General features: G+C 33.1%; 2 protein-coding genes across 2 annotated transcripts; both read right to left on the reverse strand.

Annotated features, from left to right (window-relative positions):
- Positions 1-2,018: 2,018 nt before the first annotated feature.
- LOC111634992 (polycystin-2-like) lies at positions 2,019-7,838 on the reverse strand. Its single transcript, XM_023379835.1, has 6 exons — positions 7,738-7,838; positions 7,533-7,663; positions 6,232-6,459; positions 5,268-5,415; positions 3,371-3,475; positions 2,019-3,296 (listed from the first exon to the last, which is right to left on the reverse strand). Exons 1-6 carry the CDS (start codon positions 7,831-7,833, stop codon positions 3,279-3,281), a joined length of 726 nt encoding a protein of 241 aa, XP_023235603.1. The 5' UTR covers positions 7,834-7,838; the 3' UTR covers positions 2,019-3,278.
- A 2,112-nt stretch (positions 7,839-9,950) lies between these two features.
- LOC111634993 (polycystin-2-like) lies at positions 9,951-27,296 on the reverse strand. The gene is made up of 16 exons (XM_023379837.1): positions 26,682-27,296; positions 24,722-24,835; positions 23,272-23,402; positions 21,786-22,036; positions 21,289-21,513; positions 19,637-19,799; positions 19,330-19,395; positions 17,907-18,137; positions 17,656-17,777; positions 17,444-17,564; positions 16,468-16,566; positions 16,263-16,393; positions 14,962-15,189; positions 13,999-14,146; positions 11,272-11,376; positions 9,951-11,196 (listed from the first exon to the last, which is right to left on the reverse strand). The coding sequence occupies exons 1-16, from the start codon at positions 26,875-26,877 to the stop codon at positions 11,179-11,181; spliced, it is 2,349 nt and encodes a 782-aa protein (XP_023235605.1). The 5' UTR covers positions 26,878-27,296; the 3' UTR covers positions 9,951-11,178.
- Positions 27,297-27,819: the final 523 nt, after the last annotated feature.

A 27,819-nucleotide genomic window follows, 5' to 3' on the forward strand; every position in this document is an offset into this window, starting at 1 on the left:
CTGCACTGAGGTGATGTACGTAATAAACAAGGGAGCAAGCCGAATCCCAACGGGAGCTCTGTACTTCAGATATACTAATAATATATTCTAATAATACTAATATATTATAAAAATAGCAGATTGTCATTGGCAACGGCAAAAGAGTGGAAACATCATTCGCACTTGTTCACAGAAAGTCAGTTGTTTGCCTCACGTAACTGCTGAATGGAAAGTCCATTGTTCGCAGCCAGTCCGTTATTCGAGGCACCACTGTATTTGTTTACTTCATTAAAACTGTGATAATATTTACATAAATATAGATAATTTTAAAAATGATGATATCAATGAAAATCTGCATTCTTCCAAACTTCGAATTCACTATAGACATTCAGTTTTGTATAAGCTTAACCTAACACGAGCCTCTGAATGTGGCCAAAAATATTAGTTTATTATACAGTTAATGCTGGAAAGTGTGAGAGGTATGAATTTTCTGTTATACATTAATTACAGTTTAAACTTATTGAATTTGTAAGCTGGAACTATCGTGATGTATCAACATACAGGAGTCGGTAAATAATTCAAACATCTCCGTCTTACACAGTCAAATTAAACTGTTCTTGAAACACATGCCATCACATATACACTCATTTGCATAGTTTATATCACTGTCGATGAACTTTATTACTTTTGCTGTTGAAAAACTATTTTCCTATTTTTGTAGCATGATTATGTCAGACCTAACAGATTCCCAAATGGGAAGTGATGGAAAGAATGATACAAAACATGTACACTCAAGACATGGAAACATGAAATTTGGTCGAATGAGTCAACTTTCACTGTGTTTCCCACTTTTGGCCATGTTTATGTCTGGAGATTAGCGTGTAAAGTTTACAATGTTGACTGCCTTAAACTTACCATCAAGTTTGGCGGAGGTTCTGCATGATATGGGTGTGATATCATTAAACTCGAGTCCAACAGTTATCCTCCTCAAAAGTAAAGTCCGGAGGCGTCTGCTATTCTGAGTGACCAACTCCTCCTGTGATCCAGACTTTGTTTCTGGACGGCTATGCAATCTTTCAGAACAACAATACTGCTATCCACACTGCTGGTTCTGTTCGATCTTGGTTCGAGGAGCACGAAACTGAAGTTAAGCATTTGTCCCGGTCAACTCGATCACTCGACTAGAATAATTAGCCTGTCTGGGCATTCTTGAGAAAAAGGTTAGAAACAGATTTAGACTTCCTGTTTCTTTGAAGGAATTAGCATCACTATCAGTTGAAGAATGGTACAAAATTGACATTAATGTTGTTTGTGATTTATATTTGTCTGTTTCTTTACATATTTTGGCCGTATTATCCAAAAAAGAAGTCCTACCCGTTATTAGTAAACCAAAGCAATCCAATCCCAGTTTAATTCCAATGACATTTGATTTTAAAAATTCACATAGTAAAATGTCTTGAAAATAAAATAGTTCTGTGTACTTTTAGACATGTTTTAAGTAGTATATTTGATGAGGATTATAAGACAATAACAAAATTGTCTTATAATCCTCATCTAGTGGTATAAGAACATTAATATTAAATTAGAAAATCCTAATATTTTATATAACTCCAGCATAGAAGCATGCATTTACTGAAATTGTTATCAAACATATTTTTCTTGTAACATTTATTGGGTTGTCCAAAATGTTTTCTAGGTTTTTAAAAAATTTTGTAACTATTTTATTGCCCACCGGTGGCCAAGTGGATAAAAACCACTGAGCACAGATAGTCGGTTGTGGGTTCGCACCTCACTGAAAGGCTGGCCACTTGGGAATTTTCTGGGTTTTCTTCACGATTATAATACCAAATAGGGGCCAGTTTCCCATTAAAAATCCTCCCGGAGGCGCATTATTTACAGCAACACAATACATAAGCAAACCAAACCTTGTTTTATTAGTAAGGTTAGGTCATTAAGGCAATAAAAATCGTATTAATTGTTATTTTGATATAGTTTTTATGTTCTAACCTTAATCATTAAATATATCACCAGTTAAGATAAAATAGTTTTGTTATCTTTTGCTATCTTTCTAATATACGACTCCCAAAAATCCTACGAGATCTCTTTATGTCATTTCTACATCGTCGTCATTAAATAATTCATCCGTAACACCATTAAATTGCCTTACTATGCATTTTTATTTCAATGGATAATCATAAATTACATGACATCTTTGGTTTACATTAAAATTTTCTGGTTACAGTTTTCCACAGTAATGACTAGATCAAGAAATTATTGAAACTGTTTTCCAATATTTCGTACTGTTTTAAAATTATAAGTTCTTTCTTATAATTTTAAGAGTTGCTAGAATTCAGAAATGTTCTTGTAATAAATAATAATTTTGAGTTTAGTTCAATGCATTAAACACAAATTAAGTTTTTATAATTAAACTGCATGCTTGCTGCATATTGGTACTTTCGACATCATACATTTTCTAAGGGTGGCTAATGAAATAATTATTAAAAAAAAAAAATGTAACCTAGTTTTATTATCGTCTGAAGTTGACTACTATGTCTAAGCTGCATATGAAACGAATTCGAGCATAACTTATTTTTCCATCAATTTTACATAATTTTTTAAGTAAAATAAGCTAAACTTTGTAGTATGAATTAATCTATAAGTAGCTTGTAATGAATTTATCGACAATTCTTTCGACCAGAATCGAGGGCAAAGATTTATCGACTGTCGGTCGATCGCGTGTTCTCCTCGCGGATCTTCACAAAGACACATGGGGCAGAAACTTAGACCGATGGTTGCTAAATCTGCTTCGTCCTCGATTTTGGTTGAAAGAATTCTCGCTAAATTTGTTACGAGCGACCTACGGGACTTCCACGCGTCATCGCCAATCTGTAAGTATCGTTAATAATTACAAAAACTTACTATCTTTTGATTGATATTTTAGAGCTAAAACATTTGCAGTACATAAATTTTAACTAAAATATTGTGTGTGTATGTATATGTATATATATGAAATTCATGTTTTTACAACTAAAAGAATAAGGACGACTAGAATTTTGGCTACATAGTTAATGCATCTAAATCATACGGATTGTTTTTAATACGAGTGCACACTGCTAGCGATAGAATAAACTTGTGGCTGATGGTAAATAAAACCGAACTTTGACGAAATTTAATCATTTTGCCAAACGATGGTTTGGTGAAGATGGTGCTAGCTTTGTAATTGTAACTTGGTGTGCAATTTTTCCAGTTATAGTGGTCTTTCTCCGTGCCAGATTTTAAACGGGGCACTCGGCGTTGTTTTATGTATTATTTTCATTCTGTAAAATTTTAACAAAAAGTCAGTGAAAGATACGAGAGAGTGAAAACTTATTAAATGGCAAATTAGACTTACAAAACGAGGCGAATTCATAGAAATGTCGGAATCCCATCGCTGCAGCTCCTCTCGAACCAACTGTTCCATTTGTTGGCGCTTGGCTTTCTCGTCTAGTCCGTCGTGCTATTTTGGATATTTTTAAAGTAAGTGACAGATTTTTACATTTTAAAATGATTTTAATATTAAGTCATTAGTAAATTATTTTCTGTATTCTATTACATGTATATGGTTAATTATCTCGTATATTTTTATATGATTTTGTACTGTACAGCCGTGGTTCTCAATCTTTTTGAAATCAAGAGCACCCTCGGTTAGTATACGACATTATTGGCATTTGCTGATTACATTTCCTTATAAAAATTCTTTTACATCGTATAGATTTTTCTTTTGCAACAATTTTTAATTATGTATTTGTTTTTTTCGCGGAACACTTGAAGTGGCTTCACGGAGCACCCTTGTTCTGCAGACCACAGATTGAGAACCACGTGTGTACGGGATAGTGTACTCTGTAATTAGTTATTGTTTGAGTCTGTTTTGGTTGGTAGTTTTTGTTTGTGTGCATGTTTTAATTTTCCTAATCTCTTTCATTAAGTTTAGTGTTACGTCTCTTTTAGTGTGTTGTGACGGCCTGCCTAATTTATATCTAATATGTATATGTGTTTCTAATTGTGATTGTAGTTTAAGACTATGATATGTACACTTTCATGTGTTGAGGTACTAGCAATAAGTATTTGATGTATGTCTTGTAATAGGTACGGATGATGAATTCATTCATGTTTTGGTGTGATTGGTGGATAGTAATGATGGGCACTAAATGCATAAAAAGTAGTCGAAACGATTAGTTAACTACATTTAAACTACTCAAGTAGAAAAACAAAATATTAAGACTGTATTAAAATAACAGTTTCGTCCTTATTATTTGGCACTTTTATAACTATCTCAAAATACAAACTTTTCAGTTGACATTCTGCATCATCTAACTGTTAAAATTTATCCCAACAAAGAAAGCCGATGCTCCAGTGATGTAACTGGCAAGAATACTTATAGTGTTGTATTCTTACGTGCCAGCAGTTGTTTAACACACTCAAACAATTAATATTGTTTTTCGGATTTCTGCTATTTTAATTTGAATTTTGTACTTAACATGTGCACGCAAGTACAAAACAAATATAGTTACATAACAAGTACAAAATGTATGTATGTATGTGAGAACATATAATGTATGTATGTATGTATGTGTGTAACAAAATGTATGTATGTGAGAACATATAGTAAAACCTGACGTGTTGTTTTTGAATGTGACTTTCACCAACTGGCAGTATAAAAATTTCCAATGCTACAATTGCTCAAATTAAGTATAAAAGTTAAACCAGAACTTGTTGAATTGATAAAAACTGAAACTGTCACTCAGCTTAATATAACAGGTAGTTAAAGCAGTTGAAATTAAACACACAGTTAACTGGTAATTGTAATAGTACATATAAAAAATAATTCTAGCTAATATGCCGAGAGTAGTTAACTATTAACGTAATTTAAACTATGTAGTTAATTACTGCCCATCTCTAGAACTGGGTGTGTTGTTGTCTTTTGTGTATGTGCGAGGAGCTGAATATGCTTATGTTGCAGTAGAATTACTTGGGCCAGTGCTGCATTCACTACTGGCCCAAGGGAGACCGTGAAAGATTTTTCAAATACGAACTTCTGCCTAATCCCCGAACGCAGACCTTTTCAACCCGGAGCCGGTATCGTGCCGTCAACGCAAAACAATCATTTCTGAATCAAATGCAATAATGTAAAAATATGTTTGAATGCAATTGCTTCGGAAGCCCGATTTGTAGACTGTATCTAGTTTCGGAAATTGTTATTAGAGGTGTCCCAAGTGTTTTCTGATAAATAAAAGTGCAATAATACTTACTTCAGAAATTGTGTCTAAGATTTTATTCATATTATCTCTGCGTTTCGTCTTGGCGCTTTCCATAGATTCCATTTTTACAAGTACTGCGTCTATTTTCGAAACGATGCTTCCGATGGAATGTTCCATTCGATCGACACGACGTGACAGACTGAAAGGAGGAAATATTTAATTTTGAATGAAAAGAAAAACTTCCCCCAAATACCTTAGTAATTCTGAATATAAGATAATTGGTTTTCATAGGTATTATGTAAAATATCAGATTATAAAGGAGCTACCAAAATATAAGCAATGAAAAAGTGCAAAAAAAATCACCAAAAAAATTTCTTCGTTTTCGTCATCCGGCAATGCAGATGCCCCTAGGAAGAAAACATTAGTGGATCTAAAAAGCTTAAAATTTAAGTAAATTTAAGTCTCCCTTGTTATCAGCAAGATGCTTGTGAAGTTTCCAGGTCAATAGGTTAAAGTTTGCAGTGCTTCTCTGTAAAACTATTTTACTTTTATTGCTTTTATTCACTTATAAAGTTGCATCAAAACAAATGGTTTTTATTTAAAATGCTATCCAGAATAACAAGCTCCAATTTATGCAAATTAAAACTCCTTATAATAATTTACTGAATAGTGTATTGGAGACATTTGGTTGGTGGCCTTCACCGAGTGCCAATCAAACCATATGTCGTCGTCTTAGCTCTCGATGTAATAAGACAATCGTTAACCAAAACATAACATGCCACTGAATGTATGCTGGTTTCATTATCTTAAGGGTAATTGCTTGGGCCCTGTACTAACGGAAGATCCCAAACCAATCTTTCATAAGAAAATATTCCCCCAGAAAAAAATTTTTGAAGTTAACACTGTACACGGGGTGCCCTAATTCAGATTCACCAGGGCTCCGCAAAGCTATAACACACCATATTGGCTATACAAAATACACAACAATAACTATACAAAATACAAAAGTACTCACACGTGAAAATCGTCCAGAGACACTCCCGAACGGCCGCCGACGGCGGAGGCCGGACGGCTGGCATCCGAAGGCATCTGCTGTTCCTTTTCGATCTCGCGATCCAATTGAAGTTTCTGGCCTTCCAGGTCGGCCAACATCTGCCTCGTTTCTTGTTCGTCCAACTGTCTGTTGCCGTCGATGTCGTATTTTGCAAACCACATTTCGATTTCGGCTTCCGAGAAATTTTGTCTTCGTAAGAAAATATAAAAATAAATTCATGAAGTATACGATATTAAAAATGCATTTCAAAAAGTGCAATTTTCCTAAGAAATTCTATTCTCTGCCTAATATGTTTCTTGTCTGTAAGACTTAAAAGTTACAAGCAGAGAATCGTTGGGAGAAAACCAATAAATTATCCATTCAAAAAATCTTAATTTCTTACATTTCTACAAATTGTAAATGTCAAATATGTTTCAAACTGTATTGAATTCTGTCTGAGCAGACCTCTGAGAATTAATATATCATCATCCTTTAATATAAAAGTATATTTTTCTTTTACCCTTTTCAACTCCAAAATATCATGTTTCTCCTCCTCTTCTTGGTGTTATCCCAGCTGTTCAAAACATTCTTCCAACAGTAGAGAGATTTTTTGATAAAGTATTTAAGGAATAAGTTTGAAACATATCTGACTTTCAGAATTTGTGGAGTTCTAAAAATTTGTTGGGTTTTATCCCCGACAACGAGCTGATAAGCTTTGAAACTGCTTGGAATGAAGCATGATTTTTTTATCAGTTTCTCTATTAATTAATGTAATTTTTAAGAAATTGACAGATGAGATCAGATAGATACAGTGGATCCTTATGTCGATATTGCATGTAATTAAATCATTTCACAATCATAAAGGATTCTACAATAAAATAAGGTTCATTGTATAATAAATATTCATTTTGTGATTACTTGTATGTGTAAACAGTTCATAAACAATCAACAATCCAAGCAAGCATTTTAACATCTGGATACTGTAACTTCATTAGTATTTTTTATGATAAAATATTTTTTCTTCCTTACAATTTTAACATTTATTTACTAATATTTCCATTGTAATTATCATGTTTAGAGAGAGAGAAAGAGAAATAACTTAGAAGAAATTTCAAAACATAATGTACTAAGCTATAGCTTCTGATACGATTAATGTTATAAAAACAATTGAATTCGGCAATAAGTAGCGGACCCTAAACTTTTCAGACAATGTTAAAAGAGATTTGTAATTAATATGTGCATGAAGCATCTTTGAGTAAAATATCATAGTGTTTAGTGCTTACTGTTTTAGTTTTCTTCGCACTTCCTCGAACGATAGTTTGTTGTCGCCGTCCGAGTCTGCCAATTTCATGGCATTGTGTAGATCCGCAATTTGATCTCTCTTACCGAGTTTACTAAGAAAATTATTATAACCCTGAAATTATTTGAGATTATTATCATTAATATTTAAAATTCAATATAAAAGAAACTAGAAAAATTAAATTCTACCTTTTTGAAGTAATCTACCAGTTCAAATTCATTACTGTCTTGCGAAATCTCTGATTTTACTTCGGCATAAGTGTCATTAATGATGGCAAGGAACATGTTCTGTAAAAAATAATCTTTTAAATATTTTCTAAAAAATTCAATAATGAAAAATGTCATTTTATATTAAAATATAAAAAATATATATATTNCAAGGGAGCAAGCCGAATCCCAACGGGAGCTCTGTACTTCAGATATACTAATAATATATTCTAATAATACTAATATATTATAAAAATAGCAGATTGTCATTGGCAACGGCAAAAGAGTGGAAACATCATTCGCACTTGTTCACAGAAAGTCAGTTGTTTGCCTCACGTAACTGCTGAATGGAAAGTCCATTGTTCGCAGCCAGTCCGTTATTCGAGGCACCACTGTATTTGTTTACTTCATTAAAACTGTGATAATATTTACATAAATATAGATAATTTTAAAAATGATGATATCAATGAAAATCTGCATTCTTCCAAACTTCGAATTCACTATAGACATTCAGTTTTGTATAAGCTTAACCTAACACGAGCCTCTGAATGTGGCCAAAAATATTAGTTTATTATACAGTTAATGCTGGAAAGTGTGAGAGGTATGAATTTTCTGTTATACATTAATTACAGTTTAAACTTATTGAATTTGTAAGCTGGAACTATCGTGATGTATCAACATACAGGAGTCGGTAAATAATTCAAACATCTCCGTCTTACACAGTCAAATTAAACTGTTCTTGAAACACATGCCATCACATATACACTCATTTGCATAGTTTATATCACTGTCGATGAACTTTATTACTTTTGCTGTTGAAAAACTATTTTCCTATTTTTGTAGCATGATTATGTCAGACCTAACAGATTCCCAAATGGGAAGTGATGGAAAGAATGATACAAAACATGTACACTCAAGACATGGAAACATGAAATTTGGTCGAATGAGTCAACTTTCACTGTGTTTCCCACTTTTGGCCATGTTTATGTCTGGAGATTAGCGTGTAAAGTTTACAATGTTGACTGCCTTAAACTTACCATCAAGTTTGGCGGAGGTTCTGCATGATATGGGTGTGATATCATTAAACTCGAGTCCAACAGTTATCCTCCTCAAAAGTAAAGTCCGGAGGCGTCTGCTATTCTGAGTGACCAACTCCTCCTGTGATCCAGACTTTGTTTCTGGACGGCTATGCAATCTTTCAGAACAACAATACTGCTATCCACACTGCTGGTTCTGTTCGATCTTGGTTCGAGGAGCACGAAACTGAAGTTAAGCATTTGTCCCGGTCAACTCGATCACTCGACTAGAATAATTAGCCTGTCTGGGCATTCTTGAGAAAAAGGTTAGAAACAGATTTAGACTTCCTGTTTCTTTCAAGGAATTAGCATCACTATCAGTTGAAGAATGGTACAAAATTGACATTAATGTTGTTTGTGATTTATATTTGTCTGTTTCTTTACATATTTTGGCCGTATTATCCAAAAAAGAAGTCCTACCCGTTATTAGTAAACCAAAGCAATCCAATCCCAGTTTAATTCCAATGACATTTGATTTTAAAAATTCACATAGTAAAATGTCTTGAAAATAAAATAGTTCTGTGTACTTTTAGACATGTTTTAAGTAGTATATTTGATGAGGATTATAAGACAATAACAAAATTGTCTTATAATCCTCATCTAGTGGTATAAGAACATTAATATTAAATTAGAAAATCCTAATATTTTATATAACTCCAGCATAGAAGCATGCATTTACTGAAATTGTTATCAAACATATTTTTCTTGTAACATTTATTGGGTTGTCCAAAATGTTTTCTAGGTTTTTAAAAAATTTTGTAACTATTTTATTGCCCACCGGTGGCCAAGTGGATAAAAACCACTGAGCACAGATAGTCGGTTGTGGGTTCGCACCTCACTGAAAGGCTGGCCACTTGGGAATTTTCTGGGTTTTCTTCACGATTATAATACCAAATAGGGGCCAGTTTCCCATTAAAAATCCTCCCGGAGGCGCATTATTTACAGCAACACAATACATAAGCAAACCAAACCTTGTTTTATTAGTAAGGTTAGGTCATTAAGGCAATAAAAATCGTATTAATTGTTATTTTGATATAGTTTTTATGTTCTAACCTTAATCATTAAATATATCACCAGTTAAGATAAAATAGTTTTGTTATCTTTTGCTATCTTTCTAATATACGACTCCCAAAAATCCTACGAGATCTCTTTATGTCATTTCTACATCGTCGTCATTAAATAATTCATCCGTAACACCATTAAATTGCCTTACTATGCATTTTTATTTCAATGGATAATCATAAATTACATGACATCTTTGGTTTACATTAAAATTTTCTGGTTACAGTTTTCCACAGTAATGACTAGATCAAGAAATTATTGAAACTGTTTTCCAATATTTCGTACTGTTTTAAAATTATAAGTTCTTTCTTATAATTTTAAGAGTTGCTAGAATTCAGAAATGTTCTTGTAATAAATAATAATTTTGAGTTTAGTTCAATGCATTAAACACAAATTAAGTTTTTATAATTAAACTGCATGCTTGCTGCATATTGGTACTTTCGACATCATACATTTTCTAAGGGTGGCTAATGAAATAATTATTAAAAAAAAAAATGTAACCTAGTTTTATTATCGTCTGAAGTTGACAACTATGTCTAAGCTGCATATGAAACTAATTCGAGCATAACTTACTTTTCCATCAATTTTATGTAATTTTTTAAGTAAAATAAGCTAAACTTTGTAGTATGAATTAATCTATAAGTAGCTTGTAATGAATTTATCGACAATTCTTTCGACTAGAATCGAGGGCAAAGAAGATTTATCGACCGCCGGTCGATCGCGCGTTCTCCTCGTGGATCTTCACAAAGACACTTGGGGCAGAAACTTAGACCGATGGTTGCTAAATCTGCTTCGTCCTCGATTTTGGTTGAAAGAATTCTCGATAAATTCATTACGAGCAACCTACGGGACTTCCACGCGTCATCGCCAATCTGTAAGTATCGTTAATAATTACAAAAACTTACTATCTTTTGATTGATATTTTAGAGCTAAAACATTTGCAGTACATAAATTTTAACTAAAATATTGTGTGTGTATGTATATGTATATATATGAAATTCATGTTTTTACAACTAAAAGAATAAGGACGACTAGAATTTTGGCTACATAGTTAATGCATCTAAATCATACGGATTGTTTTTAATACGAGTGCACACTGCTAGCGATAGAATAAACTTGTGGCCGATGGTAAATAAAACCGAACTTTGACGAAATTTAATCATTTTGCCAAACGATGGTTTGGTGAAGATGGTGCTAGCTTTGTAATTGTAACTCGGTGTGCAATTTTTCCAGTTATAGTGGTCTTTCTCTGTGCCAGATTTTAAACGGGGCACTCGGCGTTGTTTTATGTATTATTTTCATTCTGTAAAATTTTAACGAAAAGTCAGTGAAAGATACGAGAGGGTGAAAACTTATTAAATTGGCAAATTAGACTTACAAAACGAGGCGAATTCATAGAAATGTCGGAATCCCATCGCTGCAGCTCCTCTCGAACCAACTGTTCCATTTGTTGGCGCTTGGCTTTCTCGTCTAGTCCGTCGTGCTATTTTGGATATTTTTAAAGTAAGTGACAGATTTTTACATTTTAAAATGATTTTAACATTAAGTCATTAGTAAATTATTTTCTGTATTCTATTACATGTATATGGTTAATTATCTCGTATATTTTTATATGATTTTGTACTGTACAGCCATGGTTCTCAATCTTTTTGAAATCAAGAGCACCCTCGGTCTAGTATACGACATTATTGGCATTTGCTGATTACATTCCCATATAAAAATTGTTTTACATTGTATAGATTTTTCTTTTGCAACAATTTTTAATTATATAGTTGTTTTTATCGCGGAACACTTGAAGTGGCTTCACAAAGCACCCTTGTTCTGCAGACCACGGATTGAGAACCACGTGTGTACGGGATAGTGTACTCTGTAATTAGTTATTGTTTGAGTCTGATTTGGTTGATAGTTTTTGTTTGTGTGCATGTTTTAATTTTCCTAATCTCTTTCATTAAGTTTAGTGTTATGTCTCTTTTAGTGTGTTGTGTTGGCCTGCCTAATTTATATCTAATATGTATATGTGTTTCTAATTGTGATTGTAGTTTAAGACTATGATATGTAACCAGTGGTGATATTCGAAATATTTTAACGAAGGGTTCGCTAACAGAAAATTTTTCATTAACAATTTTTTTCTCAAGTTGACTGCCTGTGTGCAGTCAACTTGAGAAGAACCCAGCTGTTACACGCAACGATAAAACTGAAATGACTATGCGGTAAGTCACCAACACCGACAAACAAAATGGAAGTTTTGGTTAGAAATAAATACAATACTTTTTCTTGCGATATATCTAATAATAGACGGATGTCACCATCTCTCCAAATACAGTATCTTTTTTATTTTGCTGTCGATAGCCCGACACATGTTCCGCAGCCATCTTGTATTTTCTTGCGCGCGTGGGATTGTGACATCTCTCTTATGACTGGATCTAGTTCAAGAACTCTCTCGAGTCGATCGCGATTGAACCTCGTTTCGGTCCAGATTGAAATGGTCGAGAGAGGTCGCACCAAGGCGAATGGGGTCTAAGGCTCTAGTTTAGTAGTGTTACAGAGTATATAATACGTATATTTTAATATATTTTTTAAAAGAAACAAAACCACCGAGAAATGTTACGTGTGTTTAACATGGTTCGGAAAACTTTGAAAATGTTAACAATGGGTTCGGCCGAACCTGTGCAAACCTGCTGAATATCACCACTGTATGTAACTCTAGTGATTTCACTAGAATAGTAATGAATGTACTGTATGCTTTAAAGTGTTGATTGAAGTAGAATATACTTTAGTAATATGTGTGTATTTAGATTGTGTAGAGTTTTCTCTATGCATTTTGAGTATATGTGATCTGTGTGTGTGAAGTCTAAATCTGTATATATGTGTTTCCTAAAATAAACTTATGAGCGTGTTAATTAATTCTGTCTGTAGTGTCAGTAGTTGTAAGTTTTGTGTTTATGTTTTTATTGGTGCATGTTATGCTATGTACACTTTCATGTGTTGAGGTACTAGCAATAAGTATTTGATGTATGTCTTGTAATAGGTACGGATGATGAATTCATTCATGTTTTGGTGTGATTGGTGGATAGTAATGATGGGCACTAAATGCATAAAAAGTAGTCGAAACGATTAGTTAACTACATTTAAACTACTCAAGTAGAAAAACAAAATATTAAGACTGTATTAAAATAACAGTTTCGTCCTTATTATTTGGCACTTTTATAACTATCTCAAAATACAAACTTTTCAGTTGACATTCTGCATCATCTAACTGTTAAAATTTATCCCAACAAAGAAAGCCGATGCTCCAGTGATGTAACTGGCAAGAATACTTATAGTGTTGTATTCTTACGTGCCAGCAGTTGTTTAACACACTCAAACAATTAATATTGTTTTTCAGATTTCTGCTATTTTACTTTGAGTTTTGTACTTAACGTGTGCACGCAAGTACAAAACAAATATACTTACATAACAAGCCACGTATGTGACAACATATAGTAAAACCTGACTGGTTGTTTTTGAATGTGACTTTCACCAACTGGCAGTATAAAAATTTCCAATGCTACAATTGCTCAAATTAAGTATAAAAGTTAAACCAGAACTTGTTGAATTGATAAAAACTGAAACTGTCACTCAGCTTAATATAACAGGTAGTTAAAGCAGTTGAAATTAAACACACAGTTAACTGGTAATTGTAATAGTACATATAAAAAATAATTCTAGCTAATATGCCGAGAGTAGTTAACTATTAACGTAATTTAAACTATGTAGTTAATTACTGCCCATCTCTAGAACTGGGTGTGTTGTTGTCTTTTGTGTATGTGCGAGGAGCTGAATATGCTTATGTTGCAGTAGAATTACTTGGGCCAGTGCTGCATTCACTACTGGCCCAAGGGAGACCGTGAAAGATTTTTCAAATACGAACTTCTGCCTAATCCCCGAACGCAGACCTTTTCAACCCGGAGCCGGTATCGTGCCGTCAACGCAATGCAATAATGTAAAAATATGTTTGAATGCAATTGCTTCGGAAGCCCGATTTGTAGACTGTATCTAGTTTCGGAAATTGTTATTAGAGGTGTCCCAAGTGTTTTCTGATAAATAAAAGTGCAATAATACTTACTTCGGAAATTGTGTCTAAGATTTTATTCATATTATCTCTGCGTTTCGTCTTGGCGCTTTCCATAGATTCCATTTTTACAAGTACTGCGTCTATTTTCGAAACGATGCTTCCGATGGAATGTTCCATTCGATCGACACGACGTGACAGACTGAAAGGAGGAAATATTTAATTTTGAATGAAAAGAAAAACTTCCCCCAAATACCTTAGTAATTCTGAATATAAGATAATTGTTTTCTTAGGTATTATGTAAAATATAAGATTATAAAGGGGCTGCCAAAATATAAGCAATAAAAAAGTGCAAAAAATTCACCAAAAAAAATTTCTTCTTTTTCTTCATCTGGTAATGCAGATGCCCCTAGGAAGAAAACATTAGTGGATCTAAAAAGCTTAAATTTTAAGTAAATTTAAGTCTCCCTTGTTATCAGCAAGATGCTTGTGAAGTTTCCGGGTCAATAGGTTAAAGTTTGCAGTGCTTCTCTGTAAAACTATTTTACTTTTATTGCTTTTATTCACTTATAAAGTTGCATCAAAACAAATGGTTTTTATTTAAAATGCTATCCAGAATAACAAGCTCCAATTTATGCAAATTAAAACTCCTTATAATAATTTACTGAATAGTGTATTGGAGACATTTGGTTGGTGGCCTTCACCGAGTGCCAATCAAACCATATGTCGTCGTCTTAGCTCTCGATGTAATAAGACAATCGTTAACCAAAACATAACATGCCACTGAATGTATGCTGGTTTCATTATCTTAAGGGTAATTGCTTGGGTCCTGTACTAATGGAAGATCCCAAACCAATCTTTCATAAGAAAATATTCCCCCAGAAAAAAATTTTTGAAGTTAACACTGTACACGGGGTGCCCTAATTCAGATTCACCAGGGCTCCGCAAAGCTATAACACACCATATTGGCTATACAAAATATACAACAATAACTATACAAAATACAAAAGTACTCACACGTGAAAATCGTCCAGAGACACTCCCGAACGGCCGCCGACGGCGGAGGCCGGACGGCTGGCATCCGAAGGCATCTGCTGTTCCTTTTCGATCTCGCGATCCAATTGAAGTTTCTGGCCTTCCAGGTCGGCCAACATCTGCCTCGTTTCTTGTTCGTCCAACTGTCTGTTGCCGTCGATGTCGTATTTTGCAAACCACATTTCGATTTCGGCTTCCGAGAAATTTTGTCTTCGTAAGAAAATATAAAAATAAATTCATGAAGTATACGATATTAAAAATGCATTTCAAAAAGTGCAATTTTCCTAAGAAATTCTATTCTCTGCCTAATATGTTTCTTGTCTGTAAGACTTAAAAGTTACAAGCAGAGAATCGTTGGGAGAAAACCAATAAATTATCCATTCAAAAAATCTTAATTTCTTACATTTCTACAAATTGTAAATGTCAAATATGTTTCAAACTGTATTGAATTCTGTCTGAGCAGACCTCTGAGAATTAATATATCATCATCCTTTAATATAAAAGTATATTTTTCTTTTACCCTTTTCAACTCCAAAATATCATGTTTCTCCTCCTCTTCTTGGTGTTATCCCAGCTGTTCAAAACATTCTTCCAACAGTAGAGAGATTTTTTGATAAAGTATTTAAGGAATAAGTTTGAAACATATCTGACTTTCAGAATTTGTGGAGTTCTAAAAATTTGTTGGGTTTTATCCCCGACAACGAGCTGATAAGCTTTGAAACTGCTTGGAATGAAGCATGATTTTTTTATCAGTTTCTCTATTAATTAATGTAATTTTTAAGAAATTGACAGATGAGATCAGATAGATACAGTGGATCCTTATGTCGATATTGCATGTAATTAAATCATTTCACAATCATAAAGGATTCTACAATAAAATAAGGTTCATTGTATAATAAATATTCATTTTGTGATTACTTGTATGTGTAAACAGTTCATAAACAATCAACAATCCAAGCAAGCATTTTAACATCTGGATACTGTAACTTCATTAGTATTTTTTATGATAAAATATTTTTTCTTCCTTACAATTTTAACATTTATTTACTAATATTTCCATTGTAATTATCATGTTTAGAGAGAGAGAAAGAGAAATAACTTAGAAGAAATTTCAAAACATAATGTACTAAGCTATAGCTTCTGATACGATTAATGTTATAAAAACAATTGAATTCGGCAATAAGTAGCGGACCCTAAACTTTTCAGACAATGTTAAAAGAGATTTGTAATTAATATGTGCATGAAGCATCTTCGAGTAAAATATCATAGTGTTTAGTGCTTACTGTTTTAGTTTTCTTCGCACTTCCTCGAACGATAGTTTGTTGTCGCCGTCCGAGTCTGCCAATTTCATGGCATTGTGTAGATCCGCAATTTGATCTCTCTTACCGAGTTTACTAAGAAAATTATTATAACCCTGAAATTATTTGAGATTATTATCATTAATATTTAAAATTCAATATAAAAGAAACTAGAAAAATTAAATTCTACCTTTTTGAAGTAATCTACCAGTTCAAATTCATTACTGTCTTGCGAAATCTCTGATTTTACTTCGGCATAAGTGTCATTAATGATGGCAAGGAACATGTTCTGTAAAAAATAATCTTTTAAATATTTTCTAAAAAATTCAATAATGAAAAATGTCATTTTATATTAAAATATAAAAAATATATATATCGAAGATTTTAAAATTGTATTAGTCTTCCGTCGTTTAAGTTCTATGTTTGTTTCAGTCTTTTATCCATTTTACATTTCTTTTGTGGAGGCGCAGTCTCAAATAAAAGGCTGTCTCTAAGTGAAAATTGTTTTAGGATTGTTGCCGGCGATTGTAAATGACAGAAGACGAAGATAAGTTTGTATCTTCAATATATATATTTTAATATAAATACTATCGGCCAATTTTCAATTTTAGTCATTTTATAGCTGTAATAAAAAGCAAAAAATTACATATCTTGTGTGTTTATCTATTATCATAACAAATTTAGACAGAAAATATAAATTCATTCTCTCGGTGCACAAAATATTCTGCAAGAGAATGTTGCACTAATGGCAAAAATTACAATTCGATACTTTGGATACCGATATTTGTAACAAGAGGAATGGCCAGACTGAGGAGATGAAAGAAATCAAAAAGAGAACAAATAGAGGAGAATGGATCAAAGGAACTACAATTCCTCTGATCCATCCCTCTCTTCCATCCCTAATCGTCCTTATCTTCTAATAACAGAACTAGTAGATAAAAATATAGATAAGTAGAATAGTAGTAATAAACCAATAATTGTCAGTACTGTATCTATTAATCGAGCGTGCAAAACATTAGATTAGTTCGGTGAACATTCCAACAGATGAATGTTGATTTTATTGAGTAGAATAAATAACTTTTAACAAGTGTGTTTGATTTCCTCAATTAGTAGAAAAAAATCTTTTGGTGGAATGTCACAATGGTAAAGTTTAATTGGATACTTACCATTAAAACAAAGAAGACAAAGAAGACGTAGCTGAGGAAATAAATCGGACCCAAAACTCTGTTGGCGGCTTCGAGTTCTTCGAAATCGAAATCGCCCAAAATTAAACGCAACAGGGAAAATCTTTCAAATAGAAGAGAATGTATTAAAGGTTTTTCAAATAATTTATATATTTCTTTTTTTAATAAATTTAAAGTAATATTCAAAAACTTACACTGCAGTCCCAAACGAACTGAAAGCTTGAACCTGACTTCCAAACAACAGATAGCCAAGTTGTGCAAAAGCAAAGAACACAATGAAGAACATAATGGCAAAGCCTCCAACATCTTTGGAACACTGGAATTAAACATTAAAGTTTTATTCAGAATAAAATACGTTAATTCTTGGTTTACAATACTAACAGATTATATATATATATAGTCTATGGAGAATATAACATTGAGTTATATAACTTAACATACTTACTCTTGATAATGTAGACGACAACTGAGTCATTGTTTTGTTAAAACTTATATATTTAAAAAATTTGATCCAAGCAAAGAAAACGGCTAAGGCGACGGCATTATTAAACTGTGTCTGCCAAAATCCCAGAGATTCGAAATCCGGATATAATTCGGGATCCACTAGTAATCCTGAAAGTAAGTTTTCGACCATAACTGTTCTGTAAACGCTGAATGCGATGCATATTATGGACATCTGTAAAAAGAAATGAAGTTTTTTAAAAAGTTATGAATATTTAGAATTGCTTAAATGGCTTTGTGTGATACAAAGCAAATATTGGGTGGGTTACAGTCCGTAAAAATGTTAATTTTCCATTTTTATGAATGTTTGTGGAAAAAATGTGGTTTACACGTAAGTGTTGTCACCACCTGGAGTTTTATTTTGGTGGGGAAAAAATTAGTTTGAAAGATCACCGACAGTGGCATTGATGTACGAAAGACAATGAAAGTGTCTTTCAATTGTGGTTGTGGGGTATTTAAATTGCAATGTTTTTGTCGCGTCCTTCCACATTGTTGGAATTGAAAACTGATACTCATCATGAGGTGAGTAGCATTGACTAAAAAGTGCCAGCCTTTACCCAACATCCATCCAGACATGTTGTAGTTTGCAGGTGTGGGCATTGTTACTGAGCCAAATTGTGTTATACCCTGTGGTATGAGCCATGCCAAACATGTCTTGTAAACACAATGAAAGTAAGCCACCTATCAGTGATTTTTTAAACTAATTTTTCCCATTGACAAAAATAAAAATTCTTTCCTCATTTATAGTGACATATTTTGCAAAATGTTTGTTTAAAGTCTTTCATATGGTTTCTAATTTCTTAAATTTGTTACATAACTTTATAGTGATTAAAAATATATATATCCCCCCAAAATACGTAAGAAATAAAGTTGTGTGTGTGTGTGTCTATTGACTACACCACAGTTCGTAGACTTTGATATTTTTACATTGCTCGCTTGAAGATATTTCAAAAATTCCACGTCGTTAACTATTCTCAGCCACAACTATGACAACTATTTACTTATTACCGCAAATATGAGCTACAGAGTGGGTATAAACGTGAAAAGAAGTGTTCACTATATCGCAGTAGACAGGTCTTTGTACAATGCAGTTATTGAAAGAATTGCATTTGTATCTTCTCTTAACAAACAGGATTCACGATAGATTTACACTGGCTTATATAATTACGTAAAGACTACTCTAGAGTTAAAGACTATATGAATGTAATACAATACTTCTACTATGTTGTTTATAATTTTTACAAATCTAGAACTTATCCAAAGTCTAGATATTCAATACAAGAATGTGCTCTGTATTAAAGAACTGTATAGAACTATTATGACGATAACTTCTAATAATCAGAAAATTTAATTTTTAAACTACTTACAAGAATAACTACAACATCCAATATATTCCAAACTTCTTTAAAATAGCTTAATTTATTCTTTTTTATCTGAAATAAAAATATTTATTACAAAATTGCAGAGAATTAATTATGCTTTAAATTTATTACTATTAAATTCAAGCGCAGTTGAAATGAACAAACTATAATTTAGATCTAGTAAATGCTTTTCATTTTTTTGAATAATGAATTGTAAAAATTCAGAAAAGATTTTTTGCTACTGTATAATTATACTGCAAGAATACAGAATAAATATTTATTATAAGAAAAAAAATTTCGATATTTCGCTCACCTCTAACAATTCCTCGACAATGTAGTATATAATGAAGAAACAGAAGAGTACTTCGCAACCCAAAATGAAATAATCGGCAGTCGAGACGTAACGAAGCAACTTTACCGTTCGGAAACTCCAAGAAGGAATCATTCCGCCCGTAGCAGGAAATTCAAATACTAGTCTGAAAGAATAAGAAGAGGCTAAACTTTTAAAACATTTTAGAGAAAATGATCCCAAAGTATTTTAAAAATCTATTTAAATTCCAATATTCTAATAAGAATTTTTATGGAAATCTTTAATCCAGTCTGCAAATGTATCAATTTCAAAGTGTGCCGTGGGCCAGATTTGGTTCCGAGGTTGTAATTTGGGGACCGCTGACCACTTTTGAAGGGAAATATTCCTTTCGATGCAATGTAAAATCCCATTGCAAGGTAAATTAAGTCTGTATTAAAGTTTTAGGGTTAAATCTGTCTACTAGAAAGCAAGAGTTGATCGTTAAAGTTTCAATACTTTTCTAAGAAAGTGGCTTATTTAAGCTTAACTCTATGTACAATGTTGTTGTGCCTCAGACTATAGTGACCATCTAATCAGGAGCAAAACCCAATTTATAAAATGTTTTCAGGTAATGATTAAACAAGTAACAAATATTTCAATGAATTTCTGTGGCAGTGATATGTTCGCTATTTATTTCCCTTATGTCAAAAAAAAAAATTCTTGTTGTTGAATTTTGTTTGCGCATACATTTCAGAATATTAAGTGTTAATTTTAAAACATTTTTTATAATTATCATCAATATCATAATATAAAATGTGTAATTAACAGTGTGGGTCATGATTGCATCCAATATTTTATTTTAAATCAATTGTATTGAAATTCATACACATTCAATTAAATATTATAAAACCTATCCTGGTGAAGGATTTTGAATTTTACTTTTTTTTTTGGTACAGCCACCCACAATGTCAACAGACAAGTTCTTGTGATGGTTTGTTTCCTCAATGACTTTCGACAACATTTCTTGTGTCACAAGATTCACAATTGCCGCAATTATCTTCTTAAGCTCCTGAGTAGAGAGCAGCTTAGCTATATAAATGTGTTCCTTCACAAAAGCATAAATAAAGAAATACGAGAGGCAATGCCATGCAATCTCAAAGGCTACGGTATATCATTATTGCACCCAATTATGTCCAGGAAAGGGGTTATTCGAGGTGAAGTTCCATACAATAGAAGGAAAACTTCATTACGGAGCAAAAATGTATCAAAACTGTTTTAAAGAACATTACAAGGTGTGATATTTGAAATCCTTCACTGGGATATGTTTTATAATAGCATGTAATGTAGTGTGCATGAATTTCAACATGTGTTGTATGTAGTTAGTTCACTTTTCCTTAGGGATGATCTTGCATTCCCTTTTGGTTATTATATTGATGTTGTCCTTAGTGCAGATATACAATTGATAGAGCACAATGTAATGGTGTTCTTCTCCCTTAATGTCATGACCCTGTAAACCAGCTTTTAGTGTTAGTTGTGCTAATTGTGAAAAGTTTAAATCAAAATAATTATTAATGCAAAATGTCCTGTAATGTTTTAAAAACTAAACCTGCAAAGAAAATGTCTCATTATTCTTAATGTAATATAAATTCTACTTCATTCAAAATTTTAATACTTACTTCACAACACAGAAGAGATTGAGATTGGCATTGTAAACTGTAAAATCTAAAAATATGGCACGAGTTGCCCGAGAGACCCACAGATGCTGTCGTAACAAGTCCATCTTTTCTTTAGCTGTCTTTTTTGTTATTCCGATATCCATATAGGATCCGGCTCCACTATAAGTAGCTATTAATCCCCAGTGACTAGAACCATTCATCTCTTTCTCCGAATGGTACGCCCAACTGAAATAAAAAGAATTCAGACATGTTTACGTTTCACAAAAATAATCACAAATAAATAGTTTAATGTATAAAACAATTTAAATTGTTTATTATTACATAGCCACTAATGAGACTCAAGTATCTAATTATTAGAATTTTGTTTATAATTAATAGCTAGACTTTACAAAAAATTCATTGATCATTTTTTATTTTATTACTTTAACATGCAAATACCTTTAGTTTCAATTATTATAGATATATCACACTAAAAATAATAGAGTAAGTGTACTCACGCTGTTCCGTTCATGAGTCCAAATGGTCTGTTATCTTCTATGTGTGGCGAGTATACGTCATAGCATTGACTGATAACTGCTTTAAAATTGTCGTGAACGTTACAAGAATCGTTCCTCACTCTCAACTGTCTCAATCTCGGAGAACCGAGCAAGCGATTTTCATACAAAATATTTCTGTCGTCTTTGATTGCTTCTTTCTTATTATACCAATTTTCCCAATATAAGTTATCTAGCATTACGTTATCTACAAACTGAAAATAATTCATTGAAATAAATTTATTAAGAAACAAACAAAATTATTTTGTTTGAATAATTATTTACATTAAATCTGAGCAACGCACAGAGCTTTTCATGTTGTGCAAAGATTGCACAACACAAAAAACCACTACTGGTAAAATGTACTGTATGTATTGGTACTGGTGATTCAATGTATTCAATACCATCCTCGAAGTCAAGACTTAACGTGTGACAATTCCTCTGATGTCGTTGTAAAAGAAAAGATTTCCCAACACCATCGTACAACAGTAAAAGATCTAAAAACAGCTATTGGAGACTAGTTTAATCACTGATAACAGTTAACATGAAAGCTGACATCCGGAAGAGCAAGGAAAAATTAAAATTTGGAGAATGGAAATGTATGTTTAATCAATTTCTAATCATTTTGCATTTGTGGAAAATGTTTATTCTATAAATTACTTGAACAGTTGTATTAAAGCTGTTTAAAGTACGGTCGTGTTAATCTGAAAAGCTTTTACCATTCCCGTAATGAACTTGTCAACTGTATACCTGCAGATAACATATAAAGTAAACATCAAGTCACATGTTTTGAGCATTACTGCTCATTCTTGCAATTATCCTGTTTGATTTAATAACAATTCTATGTGTAAACATCATATCCTTACTACCACTAGTCTCAATTAGTTCAGATTGCCTCTCTGGAGTGGGTGACCTGCCAAGGGAAATATTGCCTCTCTGGAGGACATTTGTAGGTGTTACAAATGTGAAGGAAACCTGGAAAACTCTTATGTGGCTACTGGTGGCCAATTTTTGTGTGTTCATTTACAAATAATTTAATATTACTTGTGCGTAAGTAAAAGAAATGATCACTAACAATTATAAATTGTGAATTTACACATTTGTTCTATTTCATATACTATTTCATTTACTATGTTTATCATTCCTTGCATAAGAATTTAGTCGACTAACTGTTCTGGGATAACAGCAGAGACAAAGGAATGAATCTGTTATATGTAACAGAGTACAAGTTGACTTTTGTCCAAAAATTGCCTAGAGATGATGTGATTTGGCTACGAAACATTAATAAATCATTGATCTGTTAATACCAGTTTTATTTTCAAATATTCCTTGACTATCCAACATTAACAGCTTGATATTTGGAGCAGATCATACCTCCAGAATTAATAGGCTCTACTGACTTATCTTTATAACTCTTATAATTAATAAGAAGATATTTTAAAATTCTCACCCTCCAAAAGTCATTAATCTGTGAAGATGTTTTCATTGAACTTGTTGAATCTTCAAATGTCGAATCCAGGAAAAGTTCGCTAATAACTTTAGTTTGATAAAACATTGCGGGACTCATCATTCCAAATGTTACTATAAAAGAAAAATGCATAAAATTTTCGGTAAAGTTTAATTTTTATAATAATTTTAATCGAAGAAAGTTTGCGATGAATAAGAAAACTTCGGAACAACCCGAAATCTTCAAAGATTTATTCAAAAGTAATTTCAAAACTAATTGTCCCATCTCTAGCTGTCACATTAAAAACAATTCGGTGCCATACTTCAAAAATTATCTTCCATATATATTAGAAAAAAATTTCAATATTTTTATTAATGAATGCTTTACCATCAACACTTATTTTTGACTCAAACTCCTATAATTTCACTAAATATTCTTCTATCTTCCTTTTCTCCACGTACCCATTCACACCTCTGGTAACTCTTCAGAATCATTTTGCAATTTATAACATCACGTATACAAATAGTTCAATGTAAACATTCCACGATACAGAGTATTATAATGATGAAATTTTCACGTGTTCTTTGGAATATAGATCAAACGAAAGGTTAAATTTTAGAGAACGGGATAACGATAACCAAACATATTTTGGTACGACAATTTTGTGCCTCTCGATCAAAGTTTAAATTGTTCCGAACGGATTCTCATTTGCAATTTATTGAAACTTTTCGAATATCATTGATAATAGAAGGTATTTTTAATCGAGGAACTTATCTTCGGGAATTTTCATTGTACAAAATCCTTTATAAATAATATTACTGATGAAAATTACTATAGTTTTGCATGTTGAATTGATAGAAATCTATCAGTTTGACCCAGTTGCTTAATGGGTCAAATTTAATTGTTTAGTTGGCATTATAAATTAAACCAAATGTCAATAAAAAGAGAGTTTTATATTTCACGTCTGTTATGTTTTTACTGTCGAAACTCTCAAGTTTTGATAGAATTTGTTAGTGAGAAGATGTAGAATATCATCTGGACACAATTTATCAAACACCAACTATCAAATAAAGCTTGCTTAAAATATATATCTCATCTTTATGCGTGTAACGAATCATATATATATAATTATTTCTCTAATTTTTATGCAATTAAGTTAAGTTAAATTTATTTGGCACTAATATATAACACAAATAAAACAAAATGTACGGTTAATTTTATGTCACCTCGGTCCGTATTAAGCGGAGTTTGCAGGACTCTACTGTATTACTAAATATTCTACAATTAATTTTCTTTGTTCGAGACTTTCGTCAAATGGAATTTGCAAAGAATTTTAAAGCTTTAAATTCGTGTCCTTTTAACAAAATATATGTTCAAAATGGTCGACTTATAAATTACAAAACAAATTAAATTTTTAAGATATAAATAAATATTTTTTTGACGACATACTCACAGACGCAAAGGATTATGAGAAACACAAGATATATTATTAATTCTCGAAGCGTCGTCCGAATGTACCATTCTCTGTCACCTGCAAGTTTTTCCATTTGGCGCGTTGACCATAATCCTGTTATTAATATAAAAATTTTGTTTTAAACAGTATAAAAAAATGATAATTTTATAAATTTTAATATCAAATGATATTCATTAAGTACAAATGACGTTATGTTATCAATTTGTTTTATTAATTATGTACTCGATATATATAAATAGAATGGCGCGCGATACGGATCGATACCCCGTTAGATGCGTTTGTCGCCAGTTCCTTTCCGCATCACTGGCCCTTCTATTAAAAATTTAAGGATGACCTTTGCAACAATACAAGAATTGGGAGCCACTGCTTTAATTGATTTTTTTTTTTTATCTAATTAATTTTTATACTGTATGAGTTATACTTTTAGTTACAAAATGTAATTTTTGTGTGTTTAGAAATTCTAAAAATCTGTATTTCTATTAGAATATTTAATATGGTATACCAATAGGTAAATATTTTTGGGGTAAAATGGAATATATCATACAATATTAACAGTTTCTTCAATACTAAAACACGTAGTGAACTGTATATCATATAATCTGTTTTGATATAAACAACTTCATATTAAATAGAATATAAAACCCAAAATTGGGTGCTACGAAGACTGTAGGTCAGAGATCCAAAATCGAGACAGAAGGTCTCGTAAAAGGTTCTATCCGTACGTACTTTCTAAGAGTAATCTTTCAAACAATTACTCTTAAAATTACGTATTTCTTTTACTTTCGTGTCCTTTAAACAAAATTCCGACCACGCCGACGGAGGACCACAAACGGCAATTTTGTCGTTGGCAGATCTCATATTGTAAACTTGCCTTCCCCATAACTATACTAGCAGACACACTATAAACTGGGAACCTCTGCCATACATAAAAGAGAAACAGTAGCTGGATCCTCTGCATCGGTGGCAAGTTATCCTACGGGCAAAAAGGACAATTTTCCAGGCCATCGCAACGGGGATCCCCAAACCAATCTTTAAAAGAAAACATTTCCCGAAGAAAAGCATCCAAAGTCGATACCGTACGCCAGGCCCCCAATTCCAGTTTGCCCGAGCCCCACGAAGCTATAGCGTGCCAGCGCTCTCCACCCATTTTCTACAAAGGATCTCAGAAATTACATCCTTTTCAACTCAATCTACAGTCAATTTCCACTACATCTTTCACTAATTTGAAGTTTTTTTAACTTTAAGTAAGATGAATTTCATACATAATTTAATTTTTAATACCACTCTATGTAGGATTAATTTACAAATCCTCTTTTCGAGATCCTCGTTCGAGGGCAATCCGCAGAGAGATCAATCAATTCGTCGAAACGGGTTTTATCACTTTTCCCCGGCTCCGTTGTACGTAACAGAGGGAAAGTACGGCAATCGGTCAAACAAATGAACCGCGAGATCTTTACATTTTTGGACTGGGGACCTACAAAAGTCCACAAATGCAACAAAAGTTGGAGGTTTTTTCTTTATGTACGGACGTTGGTGCGCGTGTAGCTAGCTGTTTGATAACACCCGTGTCTTTTGTCGAAAATTCCTAAAATTTTGTAGGATGTTTTGCGCGTTAAAGACATTGACGCCATTAAATTTTGGTTGTTAAAGGTCAAGGGTCGGGGGGGAGATAAAGAGGAATCGCGTGTGGTATCTCGAGTAGGGTCGGAATTAACGCAGATTTTACTCGTTATTAACATTCACACGCAGTTTTAAACATTGCCGGGAAAGTTAAGCAACTCATTGCTTGAATTTCTATTTTTTTACACCAAAACGGAAGGTAAACATCGCACGTGTTTGACGGTGAAGCCGGAATAAAGGGGCATATTTCTAGACGTTAGTGTATGCGAAATAGACACGAAAAAAAAAAAGCCGGAAGTGACGTCAAAGTCGGGTTTACCTCTGACACCTCGCGTGAATCCGTACCAACATCCGCTTCTCTGCTGTTCCGGAATGACGTCTCGAACGGCTTCCTCATCGTCTTCGAAGGCCTCCTCCACGTCTCGACGCTCGAAAGCTGGACTAGCGAGGGCCCAAGCATCTCTTCCACTAGAAGGACGGAAGGAGTCGTTTAGATTGCTGGACGGATTAGTCATGTCGGAACGGCGACCGGATTCAAACTGTGACGTACAACAGTTACGCTTTTACTTTCCACCGATCGACGACGACTCCATCCACTTTCACCCCGGTCCGACACGCTGCACGCTTTTTAACTCACGTGACGTCCAGCGGCTCACTTCATTGGCCCGAATGTCAAACTTTATGACACGTGGGTGGAACGTCACCGTCTTCTCTCCCCTGTTCTCGAATTTCGAAGCGTTTTTTTTTAAGTTACGCGACGTTCCATTGGTCAGTTTCTTATCTACGTTTTAAATATCGTCGCTTTTCTTTAATTCGTAACCGACGTATTTCTATGTTAACGCTTCGGAATTATGGCGAGCGACTTCGTTTCTTTGTCGCGTATCGCAAAGTTTTGTAGCGTCGCGTCGTCGCGACAAAGTCTCTCGAAGGTCTTCTTTCTCTCCTCGTGCAGTTCGGAAGGGGCGAAGGTCAAAGCATTTTTCTTACTTTTCGTATCTCTTCTTTTTTTTTTTAAACTCGAAATAGTTTATATTAAATAACCGGAAGTGGCTCGTTTTCGAGATATTTTTTTTTTTAGTTTCACGCGCGATTTTCTTCGCGATTTTATAAATATAAACTTCGTAATACTTTTATATTACGCAGAAATTAATTCCGATTTGGACGACAGAAAATAATCTGAAAAGGCCACGCGATTAATTCACAATCGAAATTTCAGACGATGGAGAAGAAGTAAATTCGCCGATGATGACGATTTCTTGCGTAACTTCGCGACTGTCGCGAGTGACGACGACGACGACGACGACTCTCGAGAATTTAATAATTTTATCTTCGTTACGTCAGAAGAATCGACCGGAAGAGAATAAAAAAAAACAAAAAAAAGACCCCAAATCGGACGATCTTTACGACGAAACGAAACTTGAAACGTTACTCGCTTGCTTCACCGCGACCTGCGAGAA

Source organism: Centruroides sculpturatus, unplaced genomic scaffold, assembly GCF_000671375.1.
Source record: "Centruroides sculpturatus isolate CEXI.00-Female unplaced genomic scaffold, Cexi_2.0 scaffold992, whole genome shotgun sequence".
NCBI lineage: Eukaryota > Metazoa > Arthropoda > Arachnida > Scorpiones > Buthidae > Centruroides > Centruroides sculpturatus.